At 35.0% G+C, this 17,131-nt stretch overlaps 1 protein-coding gene across 4 annotated transcripts in view; it reads left to right on the top strand.

Moving 5' to 3' along the window:
• CWC27 (CWC27 spliceosome associated cyclophilin) overlaps positions 1-17,131 on the top strand; it is a 201,421-nt gene that overhangs the window by 40,627 nt on the left and 143,663 nt on the right. For all 4 annotated transcript variants that reach the window (XM_057494890.1, XM_036887715.2, XM_036887716.2 and 1 more), the window contains exon 10: positions 104-252. In XM_057494890.1, coding sequence (XP_057350873.1) covers positions 104-252 — 149 coding nt within the window. The remainder of the gene's footprint in view (positions 1-103; positions 253-17,131) is intronic.

The raw sequence follows: 17,131 nt of genomic DNA, 5'->3' as shown, positions 1-17,131 counted from the left end.
CACAAACCTGGCCCAGATTTCAGTGAGGAGAGTTTAGGATGGATCTCTGGAAGTGAAAGGGAAAATGGAATGCCCAGCAAATGCTCCATTTCAATTTTTATAGGATGGAGACTATGAGAGTGCAGAGCATGATGAATCTGTTGATGGTGATGAGAAGAACCTGATGAGAGAAAGAATTACAAAAAAGTTAAAAAAGGCTACAAGTGCAAATGTTAAATCAGCTGGAGAAGTGAAGAAATCATTTAGCCGCAGGTGAGTCAATTATTGTGCTTCTAGGTATCAGAGTTTTTGTCTTTGTATACTTCATTTTCAATTAAGATTGAGTCCTCTTTTTAACTTACTTTTAATCTCAGTGGTATCATAAAAGAAATTTTAGCCAGTGTGTCATGGTGAAGAGTTGGTGAATTTTGTGACTCAACGTTTTATTCTCCTGAAATTCAACTTCACTGAAAAACTCCTTTGTGATTCTATTTCTACAACTTTATGGTATACATCTTCAATAATATTACTTTAAAAAATAATAGTGTTTGTTTTATTGGGATGGCCTACACTTGGGGATATGATAGATGTAGCTACTTTTAAACAACATTCTTTTTTTTCTGTTTTGTTTCTCAACCTTATGTAGAAAAACTTAAAAATAAAAAGCATTTCCATGTTGTCATTGCTTAACTCCCTTAATTTTTCCTTTATGTAACCAGAAAATCAGTTCTCAGAAATTTCCACTCATGGTGTAACCTTTTGCATTTAGAAATGGTATTTAGAAGTCATCTTAAATATCTTTTTTTCCAGCAACATTCACGTGCAAGTACTCTCTGTTGAATAATTTAATATAGATTAACTCAGGTCACTATTGACTAAAGATTTTGGTGATCATATATACACTTGTCCATCCATATATGGAGTTGACAAGCCTCTTATCAACTCTGTAACTTCCAGTAAAATCAGGCACATAATCAAGGATCCTTTTTTTCTCTTTCATTCAAGAGATGCATTTTCTGATTTTTAAGAACTGTGAATTTTTAAATTATTAGGTTTATAATATGACAAAAAATACATTTTGAATTTTTAATAGATGAACAAAATATTTGTTATGTTTAAGTGTTTCTTTTTTTTAAATTTTTTATTAAGGTATGATTGATGTACACTCTTATGAAGGTTTCACATGAAAAAACAATGTGGTTACTACATTTACCCATACTATCAAGTCCCCACCCATACCCCAATGCAGTCACTGTCCATCAGTGCAGCAAGATGCCACAGATTCGCTGTTTGCCTTCTCTGTGCTACACTGTCTTCCCCGTGATTCCTCCCACACCCCTCCCCTTTGGTAACCACTAGTTCATTCATGGAGTCTCTTGAGTCTGCTGCTATTTTGTTCCTTCAGTTTTGCTTCATTGTTATACTCCACAAATGAGGGAAATCATTTGACATTTGTCTTTCTCTGCCTGGCTTATTTCACTAAGCATAATACCCTGAGCTCCATTCATGTTGTTGCAAATGGTAGGATTTGTTTTCTTCTTATGGCTGAATAGTATTCCATTGTGTATATGTACCACATCTTCTTTATCCATTCATCTACTGATGGACACTTAGGTTGTTTCCATATCTTGGCTATTGTAAAAAGTGCTGTGATAAACATAGGGGTGCATCTGTCTTTTTGAATCTGAGAAGTTGTATTCTTTGGGTAAATTCCAAGAAGTGGGATTTCCAGGTCAAATGGTATTTCTATTTTTAGTTTTTTGAGGAACTTCTATACTGCTTTCCACAATGGTTGAACTAGCTTACATTCCCACCAGCAGTGTAGGAGGGTTCTCCTTTCTCCTCATCCTCGCCAGCATTTGTTGTTAGTCTTTTCGATGCTGGCCATCCTTACTGGTGTGAGGTGATATCTCATTGTGGTTTTTTTTTTTTCTTATACATTTTTTCTTTCCCATTGTGGTTTTAATTTGCATTTCCCTGATGATTGGTGACATGGAGCATCTTTTCATGTGTCTATTGGCCATCTGAATTTCTTCTTTGGAAAATTGTCTCTTCATATCCTCTGCCTATTTGTTAATCGGGTTATTTGCTATTTGGGTGTTGAGGCATGTAAATTCTTTATATATTTTGGATGTTAACCCCTTGTTGGATATGTCATTTACAAATATATTCTCATGTTTAAGTGCTTCTTAAGTTCTTAACTCTATGCTGTCTCATTGGCTAAATACAATTCAAATATATATATATGTGTATATATATATATATATACACATATATATATATATATATATACAATTTATAATTTAGCAAAACTGAATTTTCCATTAGAACTTAATCAAGCTTATTTGGCAAAATTTGCCATAATAAAATTTATAAATGTTCTCTTAAATTTTTTATATTTACCTCCTCCTCTCTCCTTCCTTCAACCTATTTTCGTACCTACAAAGAAAAAAGAAAAGTAAGAAGGTCAGGATAGAGGAAGTACATAATTTCAAAGGGAAAATACAATTTTCACTCTTACCTAGAAATTTCCATGTCAGTCTCATGACTACTTATTTTGAGTATAAAAAAATTCCAAAATGATTAGTGCTTTTGGTCAGTCATACCAGCTTCACTATAGTTTAAGTCTCACGTTAATTTTGTTTAAAATAAAAAGCCTTTAAGAGTTTTAAAAAATTGTAATGTGGTATAAAGCATAGTATAAGGAAAATCACTGCTCAGTCTAAGTTGAATTGTAATGGGGATAGCTGTCAGCCAGATAGGATGTCAGTGTGAAATCATTATCTATTAAAAAATCAGTGCTCTTAATACTAGGCAAACTTTTATCTGGATGTGCTTGAAGTACTCCATTATCCTTTGGTCATTTTCTGATTTGAGCAATAGGATCAGGGACTACTTTAGCCTACCAGACCTTTAGGCAAGGAGCCATTCAAAGCATAATTTTGCTGAAAATTTATGGTTGCTTCTGTTGGTAAAGAAACATCTGGAATCTGTTAAAGTTGTTTTGTTTTATCACTTTGGATGTTAAACCTACAGGCAGGTTTGTTGAGTACTTAATATTTAGCCTGGGGAATTGTACTTTATAATATAATTTTCAGCAAGTTTACATAGAGTAGGAATCTTCCTCTAATGTATTCTCAGCAATGTCTCTAGTTCTGTTGAAAAGCACTTAGCGGTTAAAGAGTAAAAAATCCAAAGCTCTTCCTACCCTCTCTCCTTTCTTTCTTCGTATAATTATTCTGACTTCTTCAGGATTTCTGTCCTGTACTGCCTCCCTTTGCTGAGTATCTCAGTCTCACTCTCCTCAGCCAGCCCACTTTCATGACTGTGGGGTGTTGATGAGCAGACACAACCATGTGCAAGTGCAGACTCAATGTGCTTCAGTGCTTCATTTGTTACCCACACTCCCCACAGGGTGCATGTCCACCCTCAAACTCACTCTCACCAGATCACCTGGTTTCCTGATTTATGGAAGAGGACTGTCTTCTTCAACCCTTAAATCTTTTCTCTTTTCTCCCTTATGCTTTCAGAACAAATCTTTCTTTTTTAATTGAACTATAGTTGATATACAATCTTACATTGTTTTCAAATATACAACACAGTGGTTCAACAGTTACCCATATTATTGAATCCTCACCCCCACTAGCCTAGTTACTATCTGTCAACATAGGAAGATATTACAGAATTACTGGCTATATTCCTCAAGCTGCACTACCATCCTCATGACCAATGTATATTATGATTGAGAATTTTTGTGTCCTTTTATCACTTGGACCCTTCCCACCCACCCACTCCAACCCCTCACCCATGGTAGCCACCAGTCACTTCTCAGTGTCCGTGAGTCTATAAGCCTGGCTTATTTCACTTAACATAATACTTTCTAGGTCCATCCATGTTGTTGCAAATGGCAAGATTTCTTTTTTTTTATGATTGAATAATATTCCATTATGTATATGTACCACATCTTCTTTATCTATTTATCTATTGATGGACAGTTTGGTTGCTTCCATTGTCTATTGTAAATAATGTGGTAGTAAACAGGGGTACACATACCTTTTCAAATAAGGGAATTTGTTTCCTTTGAGTAAGTTTCTAGAAGTGGAATTACTGGGTTGTAGGGTATTTCTATTTTTAGTTTTTAAAAGACAGTCTATACTGCTTTCCACAGTGGCTGCAGCAATTTACATTCCCACCAACACTGTAGGAGGGTTTCCTTTTCTCCACATCCTTGCTAACACTTGCTATTTCTTTTCTTCTGGATAGTGACCATTCTAACTGGTATGAGGTGCTATGTCATTGTCATCTTGATTTATATTTCCCTGCTGCTTAGCAATGGGGAGCATCTTTTCATGTGTCTGTTGGCCATCTGTATTTCTTCTTTGACAAAATATCAGACCAGTTCTTATCTCCTCTGCTGCAAAGGGAAAGGAATCCCTCTACTCAGTCAAAATGGTTCTACCCTTTTTTCCATCTTCGATTTTCTCTCTTCTCTGGTTCCTTTCCTTCAGCTTGTGAAGCAACTTAAGCCTCTTCCACCATTCAAAAGCAAAAAACAAACAAAACCACTGCATTTGATTTCCTGTCCCCAGCTTCTTATTTCCATTTATTTCTAAATACAGATCATTTTGCTTTTCCCTCATCACTCCATTGAAACTACTCTCACTAAGGCTATCTAGTTGATGAATCTAATGGCTGCTTTCCAATTTATTTTTCTTGGTGCCTCTGCTGTGGAATTTGGGGCCATTTCTTTTCTTTTTTTTTTTAAGCTCTACATCTTGAAATCCATTTTCCTCAAGAGCCTTGCTACTTAAATTGTGATCTGTGGAACCAGCAGCATTAATATTATTTGGAAGCTTTTTAGAAATGCTGAATTTCAAGCACCACCCCACACTTTCTGAATGAGTGTGTATTTTAACAAGATCCCTAGGCGATTTTGTATGTACATTAAAGTTTGAGAAGCACTCCTCTAGGACACTCATTTTTATCCCCCTGCTACTGGACTAGTTCAGTTTATATAATCTTAGCTCCAAGGTCAGCGACTTGGTGGTACCTTCTCTAACTCCCCAGCCCATGCCTTTTGCACCTTTCTTACACTTCTGCAATAGTCTGACACTAGGTTATACTTTTGTTTTCTTCTTTGGGTATCCATATACTGTACCTTTCATGAACTCAGAGATTGTGTCCATTTATATTTATGTCTCTGATGTCAAACATTGTAAGTAACCAAATATTTGTATAAATGAATGAACAAAAAATATGAGGGATGCTTCTTTGACATCACTTTCACCTCTAGATCACTTAAGTAACTTGCTTGTATTTGTCACATAGAATTGATTGGCTTGCCCATCTCTTGCCTAGACTAAGTTCCTTCAGAGACTGTCTTATTTATGTCTACATCCTCTGAGTCAAGCATATAGCTATTAAGGTTTGTGTAATGGGTACATGAATAAATGAATGAAAGTATTTGCAATTCGTAAGAGGAATGGTTTTTCACTTCCAACTACATATTAGATTCACTGGGGGAACACTAAAAAAAAAAACTGATGACTAGGCCGTACCATAGGTTGTGAATCATTTGGTCTAAAGTGAAGCCTGGGTGGGCACATCCTCCTTTTTAACTTTTTTAATTCAATTGAAATATAATACACATACAGATAGTACCTGTATGAGCTATATTTCATAGTGGACATATCATAAGCATGCAGCTTGTAGGATTTTTAAATCAAATACACCCATATACCCATCACCCAGATCAAGAAACAGAATATTGCCATTACCCAGAAGTCTCTCTCTTTCTCTATCCTGGTTATGTCTCCCTTCATCCCCTATAAGTAACCACTTTTCTAACTTTTAAGAACATATATTAGTTTAGGGCAATAGTACTTTATAAAAGCTCTCCAGATACTAATGCGTATCCAGGATGAAGAACCCTACTCCCCACCAAACACACACTTCCTTGATTACTTCTGCATTATAGAATAAAAGTAGGTTTTAAAAAACCATAGTATCACCTCAGATCTTTTTTACAGTCTAACAGGGATAAGACATTTTTTATCAACTGAACTTAGTTTTTATCTTTGCAAAAGATAAAAGGGTGACTGGAGTGGGAATCAAGTAATTTTATAAGAAAGAAAATATGATTTGATTATTCCTAATATCCTGAAGAGATGTATGCTGTTAAAGACTTAAATCAATGACTTTCAACCATTTTTGTACTTTTGAATCACCTGAGGACAGGCCCTGCCCCTGAGCAAGTCAATCACAGTTTTTGGTATGGGCCCATAAGAAGTTTTGAGAAGCACCCCAGCTTATTCTAATGTGCACTCAAAGTAAATTGAAAATTTGAGGGTAGTTGGAACTTGGCGCTTTTGGAAGTCTTAATGTAAAAAAATCATTTTTGCCTGTAGGTGGAGCTCGGCTGCTGCAAGTTAGTCATGTAAACCAAATTGAGTTTTCTTTCCTACTTGTTTTTCACATCTGTGTATTGCTTCATAATAAATGGCCAAACAGTAAAATCAGATGTAACCAGAGACCAGATAGTCAAACATAAGTGGTTTGTTGTGATAATTACAGTCATTATGGAAATTCTGTCTTGAATTGTGTAATTTCTATTATCTGTAATTTTATTGTGATTACTCTTCTAAATTATCATCAAATTGAAATATATATTAAAGAACTCTTGTTACATACCCTCAAATCACAATCATTAAAGATTTGAGAGTAATCTTTCAGGGTTAACTTGAGTGGTATTAGTTTTGGTGTTTGAATAGGTTTGATCAGCTGTGTTCTGTTTACCTGTCATATTTAGAGTGGCACTATTCCTTTTTCATGAGACAACTCTCTTATTTGGAAAACTTAAGTAGAGTTTATGTCTTATTCAGGAGCTGTTAGGTTGACTGAATATGAACTATCTTACTATAATGATAGCACCAGAAATCTAAATGCAAATATTGAAGTTGAAGTTTTGAGGTTAAAGATCTAATGAACTGGATTGAACTTTAAATTATGAAGCAAGGGATAATGTAGTCATAAATATTCCCTGGGTATACCTCTGGAGACCTGGGTGAACAACCTAATGAGCTGTTGCTAATTTCAACCTGTCAAGTCTCCCTTTGTTGGGTTTGAAATATGTGACTAGGATTTCTTATGGAATTTTGAATAACTGTTTTCCTCAGTATTTCTAGCTTTCTCAAAACATTTATAAACTTTTTCTCAGCCTTAAGGAATTTCTGAGACTTAATTAACAGTCAGACTTAGGAAGTACAGTGTTGTGTTTAGTATGTAAACTTAGTTTGCTTTAACATATTCAAGAAGATAATACAATATTTAAATTTCAGAAATTTAAAGATAGTACACATTTTAAAATGAGCACAAATTTTAAAAGATGGTGTAATAACTAAGACTGGAACCCATATATTCTCACAACTCTATTTAAACCATTTAGAATCATCATGTCTAAAAAATTGCCCTCTTCATCTCATCAGAATATTTACAAGCAAGGAGTGAATTAACCAGGTACAGGGTGATTTCTGCTTCCTTTCACCTTTCGCCCCAAGATGTTATACTGAAACAGACAGTGATGGAGGAAGAGAAAGAAATGTGAGATCTATACATTGGGTCATTGGTCTCTGAATAAAGAAAATTTGCCATTATTATTTCTTTGGTATGGAGGTAGTAGGAGTCCAAATATTACATTTTTAGGAAATACCTGGCTTTAACAGCAGATCTTAAGTTTTGGAGCAGCCCTAATCTTAATGAAGTTTGCATGCTAACTTTTACTAGAATTTGATTTTTATTTTTTGTGTTCTTTCCTCACCAATTGTTCTATTCTCAAATACATGTTATAGTTGTTGCCAGTCACTGTGCAAGAACTGCTATGTGCCAGACAGTGCTACACTCCAGGAATGTGAAAACAAAGGAGAAATAGTTCTGTCTGCAAATGTTCATAATACAGTACAAGAGCAAGAATTATAAATAATTACAATCCAATATGGCAAGGGCTCTAAGAGAAGTGCATATAAAGTATTATGAATGTTAGGTAGGCAATATATACTTCAGGAAAGGATCAAAATAGAAGGTTGAAGAAAGGTTGAATATAAAATTGCCATTTTCTAGGTCATAAGCAGTCAGACATGAGCAATGTCATAAGTTTTACCCTAATGCTAGTAAAATAAACCATTTTTTGGAGGCATTATTTAAAAGAAATAACATTTCAGCATCAAGTCCAATCCTTTAAATTAATGTATAATCTTATAATGTATACTAGACAGTATATTTTATTGCCTTTACCTGTTATGTTTAAAATTTTGGGATAAACCATATTATCATTTGGCATTTCTAGCAAGCTTCCATTTTTCTTCTGTTTGGATCTTTATGGCAAGAACTTTTGGATATTCTGAACAACTGTTTCCTTGGCTGTTTAAAATAAAATACTACTTTAAAAATGCCCAGTTAACTCATTGAGAACCTTAATCCATATCCAAGGAATCACCTTCACAATGAAAAAAAATCCTTGAACTTCAGTTATATATTTCAGAAATGCGACAACTCTACTGTTTTTACAATTAGATTTTGTATGGCAGACAGGAAGCAGTGAAGTGCACACATGGGGCAGATTCTCCTGTGAAAATGGAGAAGTGGTATTTGCATTTCTTTGGAATGTATTGATTTGTATTACCCTTGCGGGTTACATTCTCTTGATCTCACAGTATCAGTTGTTTATAGAGAGTGGAATTGTACATTGGAAATATTGTATTGAGATTATGTGCAGAAAAATATTCTTTAAGTTATTCAGCATTTGAGAAAGTATATTTTACTCTGGAACAAATATAGTCATTCAACAAGTACAGATTTTAAAATTGATTGCTTTGCTACTTTCCTTCTCTCTATATATATTGTGAATTCACCTGTAAAGTTAATTGGCAAGTATAAGTCTGATAAAATACAGGAAAAAAGGACCACCCAACATGCAAATTTCCTGTTTAGTACAAAGTTAAAAGCACTTGATGTTATACAAGGGCCTGAGGAAAATTAATAATTAGTGATTTCATTTTTTTTCTGTTTCTAGCCTTTCTTTCTGGCCCCTTTCCCTCTAGCTGTTCAGGGATTTTACCATCTTTCAGATATCACGTGCTTTTGCACAGTAATTGAGTACCTCTTGTATACCAGGCACTGTGCTAGGTGTCAGGATGCTCAGGTTAGTAAGTCTCAGTCTCTTCCTGAGTTGTTTAGTGTCTAGTAGAGGGAGACAGTTGTATAAACAATAAGGGCTGTGAAGTGTTTATAGGTGCTGTAGCCAGGGATTTTTGTTATTCTACAGATACTTCTACAGCATGATCAGATGCTTTACCAAATCAGCTCATTTCTCTGACTTAACCCCTACAACAAAGCTACAAGGTATTAATCTGTTTTATGATTCTCATTTTACAAAAGAAGAAAACTACACTTAAAGAGGTTAACTGACTTGTGGCCAGAAGTGGCAAAGCCAGAATTTGAACCTTCAGTGAGCACTGAGAGGGGTTGGCCAGGGCCTACTCGTAAGTGTCCAGCTAAAGTGTGGAATGTTTCTAGCAAAGGTATAGCATGATTATACTTACATTACTCTACATGAGTATAGTGGATGGATTAGATGAAAAGTACTGAAGCAGAAATACAAACTAGTGGATTATTACATTAGTCCAAGGGAGAGGTAATAAGGGTCTAACTTAACTAAAAATGGATTAGAGAGATATTAACAGATTGGACATAGGAGACCTGAAGGGAAATATACAATGAAGGGAATTCATCATATATTCCATATGAATCCTAGGTTTCTGGTTTAAGTGATCGGCTAAGCGGTGGTAACAAGCATTGAAATAGGAACCCTGGGCATTCCTAGTGCTCCTCTCAGACATTTTTGTCCTGTTAGTCCTTTCTGATATACCTCACTGTCCCTTTACATAAACATATATCCTGAATTGCTTCTTATTGAATTGCTTCCTTTATTAATGAGCTTAGGTTAGGTTATGCTATGATAATAATCCAAAATCTCAGTGGCTTAAAACCAGTGTTTGTTTTCTTGCTCTGGCTACATCCTGGTGGGATCTGTAGATCTGCTCCATATCATCTTCATTCAAGGACCCAGGATAAAGGAACAATCTCTTTTTGGGAGGTGTGACAGAGGGCATGCCAGCTCGGATTCTGCTTAGAAGTGGCATTCATCACTTCATTTTTTTGGCCAGAGCAAGTGATATGACCAAGCCTAATGTTGCCCTGGTGAAGTATAAACTTTTTACAGAGTGGAGCAGTGAATGCTTAGAAACAATAATGTACTATACTACAGTCTCTGAGCTTTAACCAGGAATTGCTATAGATAACCATGACTGTGTAATAAATTTAATCAGCATTTTCTTGGCAGACAGGACAAAAGATTAGAACAATAAAGATTTATTTATATTACTATATTATTATAAAGATTATTATAATAATAATAAAGATTGCACTATCTCCACTATCTGAATTTTAACAAGAAGGATATCAACTTCTATCCGTTTCAGACTTTTTAAAAAGTACAAAATTCTTAAAGAAATTCTATCCTATCATTTTTTACACAAGGAATGGAGAAGAATACAACATCTTCCACCTTTTGTTTCACAAAAGATGCAGAAACTCTTCACATGAGCATAACACTGAATCATAACTTTCTTATTATTTAAGAACTTTTGGTTGTAGGGAATAGAAAGCCACTTAAGTTTGTCCAAGTAAAGGGATTTCTGTATGAAGGAAAAGGGTTGTTACACAGAATCTAGATATAAGAATTGCATGCAGGTCTCACAGGAAAGGAAGTTATCCAAAACCTATTTTCTCTCTCCTGCTGCAGCCTCAACTCCCAGTTTTTCTTTTTCATCTATTCTGTTATCTTCTACAATCTTTTATTTTCTGTGTATGGCTCTACTCTGATCCCTCTTGCAGCTCAGCTCTTGAGAAGTAAATTGACTTGATTTCTGTGTCTCAAATCTAAATTCTTGGAAGAGAGAATCTTAAATGGCTTGGCTTGGGTTAGGTCTCCATTCAGCTATGTTACTGGAAAGCAATTAGAAAACCATGAGATAGGTAGGTGTGACAGAGTTGGCTGGTCCCTCCGTCATCTGTCCTTCCTTTCTTAGTAATGCGAAGCCATATTTTTAGCTGGACTCATAACTGCTTTGCTAGCTATATATGACATTCACCAGGCTATTTTGTAGCTAAGTACAGCCTTGTGACCAAATACTGGCTTAAGGAAATGAAACAGAAGTGTATCAGACTTTGAGGCAGTCTTTTTTAGAGGATAGAGGGAAAAGGCTAGCCCTCCTTTGTCCATTCTCCTGCTACCAGCCTGGCACACAGGTTGGAGCTGTGGATGGCAGAATGGAGAGGTTGAAGTCTTCATGGATCTATGATTCCAGCTTGGATTGAGTATCTCTGGACTTTTTCTCTGTGAGATAAAATAACCTTCAAGTTATTTAAGCCACATTAGTTGGGGTTTCTGTTAAATGTGGCAGAACCTAAATCTAACTGATACCATAGGGCTGTGGGTAAGTTCTCTAAGATGGTAATGTGGGCTGGGAAGAAATTAATGGCTGCTTCATTGTTTCTAATAGCTTTCTTAGTTGATTTTCTTGTTCATGGAACAGAATCATACTAATTACTAACACCCAGCATCTCCACCTCTCTTCTCACTTTTGGCTGGTCACCTTGCTTCTTACTAAGTTATGAAAACAGAAGTAGCAAGAGAACTTCCTCATTTTCCCACTAGCAAATCTACTCATGTGCATCTGAATCCATATTCTTCTAGGACAGGCAACCCCTTTACTGTCCTTACACCCTTTTGCTTTCTTACATACTGGCCAAGCCATTACTCCTTACTCTTGTTGCTCACTTCATACCAGGCACATTGTCCTTCTTGCTGTTCCACAGACTACCAAGCTCATTCTTCTTTTAGACCTCCTCACTTTGAGTTACCTCTGCATAAAACTTTCTTCTTGAAGATATTCTTAGTAACTATCTCTTGTCTTCATTCAATTCCTTGCTCAAATATCACCTAATCAGAGAAGACTTCTCAGATGATACTATTTAAAATAACTCCCTCCATCCCCACCAGGGGTATATATCCAGATGATCTGAGGATAAAGCTTTAAAATTTATTTGACTTTTACAAAATGCAGTCTAGGACCCACTCTGCTAAAAACAAAACAAAACAAAACAAAAACACCCTCAGTAGGTCTAGTGTATGATTTGGTCATAGTTTTTGCAGCCAATTAATTAGTGATGAAAATACACGACAACCTTTTCCTGTATGTTGGGAGCATAGGTGAATAAATGTAAATAAGGCTAAAAAGCAAGTTTGGATCTAGATAATCTTTTCCTTTCAAGGTTCAGGTGTCTGTAGAAGACAATGGTCGTTCTACTCTAGGTAGACAAAATGAGAGGGTCCCTTTCTCCCAGGCAAAATCAGTTTTTCAACAAGTTCTACAACTTTTTAAGAACCACTGCTGTAGTGTTTCATCAGAATTAATCTTCTAAATGAGTGGATTTTATTCTATTTTGATAACCTTATTGAATCTTTGCCTTTGGTTAAGCTTGTATTTTTAAAGAGTAAACACAATATAAACTGTTGGTAATGACCTACTTTGAAGAAGAGTCTCAGAGAATTCATTACAGTTCTTTCCTACCTTTTTGCCAGTTTTGATTTGTTAGTAATATTTGATCTCTCTCCTAAGTCTCTAAGAGAGTAATATTTCTCTTTTCTTAGTCTTTATTATTTAGCTGTTGCTATACCATTCATTTGACATTTGTGTACATTTATATTGATATCAGTGTGTTTACTATTTAAATGCACCTATATGAGTATTAAACCTTACATGGGATTTCCATTATTAGTTTGAAGTATATCAGTGGCTTACTACATTTTAAATGTAATTTTGTATTTGACTTATTTTTCTTTACTTAGTTAAATTATTTTTTAAAAAGATCCTTAATGTATTTTCTTGGTATTGCTGATTGCTAATTTTGTCATGTCAACTTAGTCTTCTTTCCTTTTAAAAATGTATGATGTTGATTTAGCTGCTTCTTTAAATCATTATCTTATTTAAATAGTCTCATTTATTATATGATAGTGAATAGGTTTCTGTTCCTAATGAAAAGTGCTTTTCTTATGGTAAACAGATATTAATTGGCATATGAGCTTTAGTACTGAACCATTTATTTTTTATTTATATTTTCAATTGGTCTTAGAAATTTATTAGATCAAAGGTATATATGTACTCAACAGATAGGAAGTTGTATTGTTCTTTGCCATGTATTTGATTTTCTTGATTCCATGAAAGAGAATGTTTTCTTAACTTCAAGTTATATAATGACTTTCTGACAATTTCTTTTTAGTTGAGCATTTACTTTTTTAGTCTTAGTAATCATTACAAATTAATAGAAAATTTCTGGATATGCTTATTTATTCACAATATTGACAGTAATTTGAAATATCTTAAAGACAGTTTTTGTTTAAGAGAGTTAAAAAGAAAACCTTTGGCTTGGATTCAAAGAGTAGAAAGATATCATGTAGGCTTCAGACAAAGACTAGATGTTACAGTCCTTGTATTTTATGTCCTGCTGCTGTATGGTAAGACTCAGTTTTAGGTATAGTTTGGTCTTGCTTTGTCACTTAGAAAAAAAGATATGAAGCTGACCTGTGAAAGTACATTTAGTGTGATAGAAAGTGAGAATGTCTAATCTTGATGCTGCTGGAGAGTAGCCCAGAAATTGAAGGCTAGGATAGCACTGCAAAGTTATTCACCAGTTTTGTTTGGCTCTATGCTCATTATTATATGCTCAGATAGAATTTATCAGTATACTAGTGAAGTTTTAAAAGTAATGCTTTGCTCCTTTTATTATTTTAGGCTATGCTATATAGTATTAAAAGAATTTTGGAACAAAATGTGTTTGCATTTTAGTACCTATTTAAAGGTCTTTGCTCATAGTTTTTGTAGCAAATTAATTAGTGATGAAAATACATGTTACTTAACCTTTTCTTATATGTTGGGAGTATAGGTGAGTAAATGTAAGTAAGGTTAAAAAGCAAGTTTGGATCTAGATTGTCTTTTCCAATGCTAGTCTCAGATGTTTGTGGGAGACAGTGGTCACCGTACTCTAAGGAGAAGGTGAGAGGATGCCTTCTCCTAGCCAAACTAGCCTTGTTCCTAAGCTGTGCCAGTAAACAGCAACATTTTTCTGTAGGCAGAAAGGGGCATAGCACCTGTTATAAGCACAGCCTGCAACAAATGTTAAGCACTTAGGACGGTAGACTCCAGAGAGGGGTCACAACCCAAGGGTGGGTGAATTGTGGCATAACTGCTTTAGGTCGTTAGTGCCATGGCCGTGATATAGAAGGATGTTTGAGTTGCCTTAATTCATAGAGCTTACAGTTATAGAGAGCCATCTGCAGTGTATAAAAGTTCCTACTAAAAGTACTTTTCATAAAACACTGATAAAACACTGTTTAGTCCAACAAAAAGCATAAAAGACATATTTGCATATGAGAAAATTAAGTTGTTTGTCCTTTAAGAAAGTTTTTAAGGTAACATTTAACAATGTAAGTTCCTATGGAATGTATCTCTGAATTGTTTTTCAGAGCACTAACTGCTGAGGTATAGTATAGATGAATAATACCTGGCACCTAAACCAGGTTAAGCAAAATGCAAACAGTTAGAACTCCTATAAAGCTATATATCTGACTGGGAATAGATTATGACAAAGGGATTCATCTCATTTAGGCTCTTTAAGGCTGAAAACCCCCCAATTCAGGCAAAGCAATTTCTGGGCCTTAGTGTAATGTTGCATGCTATAGCATTCTTTTTCTGCTCCACATTAGTCAAATTCTGCTTAGTTTAACTTTTTGTTGTTACAGTTCCATTTATGATTCTTAGAACAGAAATTAATCCTTATTTGGAGCTATGAAACCTTGAATTAAAGGGACTACATTAAGTATATAATGTTTACCAAGATCTAGAGTATCACATACACCTCTTTAATCTTCAAGGGCTGTGGGGAGGGGATGTTGGCTAAAAGATAGAGAGATAGATCAATAGAACAAAATATAGAGCCCAGAAATAGACAACACAAATATAGTCAATTGGTTTTTGACATAAGTACACAATTTGATTAAAAATAATAGTCTTTTCAACAAATAGTGCTAGAACAATTATATTGGAGGTCTACTTGCAAAAAAATGAACTTTGACTCATACCATACATTTTATATAAAAGTTAAAAATGGACCATAGACCTAAATGTAAAGCTATTAAGCTTCTTAATACACACAGAAAATGAAAGTCCATTGATAAATTAGAGTATCAAAATTTTAAAACCTTTGAGTCTGCAAAAGATGCTGTTAAGGGAATGAAAAGACAATCCACAGATTGGGAAGTAATATTTGCAAAACACATATCTGATAAAAGACTTGTATCCAGATTATATAAAGAACTCTTAAATCTCAACAATAAGAAGACAAGGCAATTTAAGAAATGGACAAAAGGGTTGAACAGGTATTTCAACAAAGATATGTGAGGCAAATAATATAGGAAAATGTTGTGTGTGTGTGTGTGTGTGTGTGTGTATCCTTGCTGAGATGGACCACTGTTGAAAACAAAGAAGGGTTTAAAATTTTCCATATATTGTTACTTGACATTTTAGTGCATAGTGAATAAGGAGCTAGAAGAAAACAAAGGTTAAAACTTATTTGTTTTAAAATATGGAATTTAATTGCTTCTTCCTACAAGGAACTTGGGGTTCTAATAATTCTAACACTGGTTTTTAGTTTTTTATTTTACACAAAACGCTGAAGTTGCCCACCTAAGCATTGGAATCAGAGTGGTACTGCAAAGAGAGTGGGGAAGAATGGTGAAGCTAGCAGCTTTCCAGTCTTCCCTCAGCTGTATTTGCAAAATTTAACTTATTCAGGATTGCTCTCCAAGTAATGGATGGTCTAGGATTTAAACAATGACTAATTTGACTTCACTGCCATATTATAATACCTCCCCTGAGACAAGGCTTAAAGACTAAGGATGCAGATAGTACATACGAGGGGTCAGGTGGGAGTTCAGTACCCTGGTAACTGTGGGGACTTGTATACACCTGGAAGCACATCCTCAGGAAGTATGGTGGAACGTATTAGAGAAGTAGACGGGTCAGATTAAGGTGGGCCTTGGTTAGCATATTTAGAAACTAGACTTCATTCTTTAGATGGCAGAAAATAATATAAAGGTTTAAAATGGGAAAGTGACATTGTTAGGATCATTGTGGTAGTAATATGGAAAATAAACTGGAGGGAGCCAGGACTAGAGGTTGTGGAGACTGGCCAAGAGACTGCTTAAATAGTCCAAGACCAGGTGAGATATGATGAAATCATGAGCTAAGATAGTGTTCTGTTTGCTGGGCAATTTGCATTCAGCAAACATGTTTTCCAAACATCTACAGTATGCCTGTGGTAGATATAAAGAAAGATTCTACCCTTGCCCACAAAAAATCCTCAGCTGAGCCAGATAGATAGCCATCTGTACACAATGAACTTTATTTAAAACAGAAGTTCAGAGAAAGTACAGTAGCTTCATGGAGAAAGGAGAGATTAATTTTGACTAGGAATCAGGAAGTCTGCATGTATGCAAAGTAGATAGCATTAAATACTAGGCCTTGAAGAAGGGGTAGAGTTTGAATAAGAGGAAATGGGTGGGAAAGGGAATTTCCAGTAGAGGAAACTGAGAAAAGTACAGAGTGTATTTGAGGAACAATCTGTTGTGACTAGAGGAGAGGATATAGTTGGAAATAAAGCTGGAAAGATAGGTTGGGACCAGATCATGAGGTACCTTCCAGGATAGTAAAGTACAAATATAACTCACTTTGCTTGATTTATGTGTTGATTCAAGTGTATAAACATAGGTTCAACTTCTTTTCTTAGCTAGAGTAAATCAATTTGAAGGATTCAAGGATGGATGAAATACTGGATTTCTGCATTTTTGGAGAGGAGTAATTTAGGTAGGAGAATTTGGTAAAATTACTGCATTAGATAATTATGTTTTACTTTTTATCATTTAAAAGTGAATACTGAATCCCTATAGTAAATGATGTGGTATTTAAGGAGAGGAGTG

The sequence above is a fragment of the Manis pentadactyla genome, chromosome 2, assembly GCF_030020395.1.
Source record: "Manis pentadactyla isolate mManPen7 chromosome 2, mManPen7.hap1, whole genome shotgun sequence".
NCBI lineage: Eukaryota > Metazoa > Chordata > Mammalia > Pholidota > Manidae > Manis > Manis pentadactyla.
The sequence above is the reverse complement of the archived record's forward strand: the minus strand, read 5'-3'. Positions and strand labels throughout refer to the sequence as shown.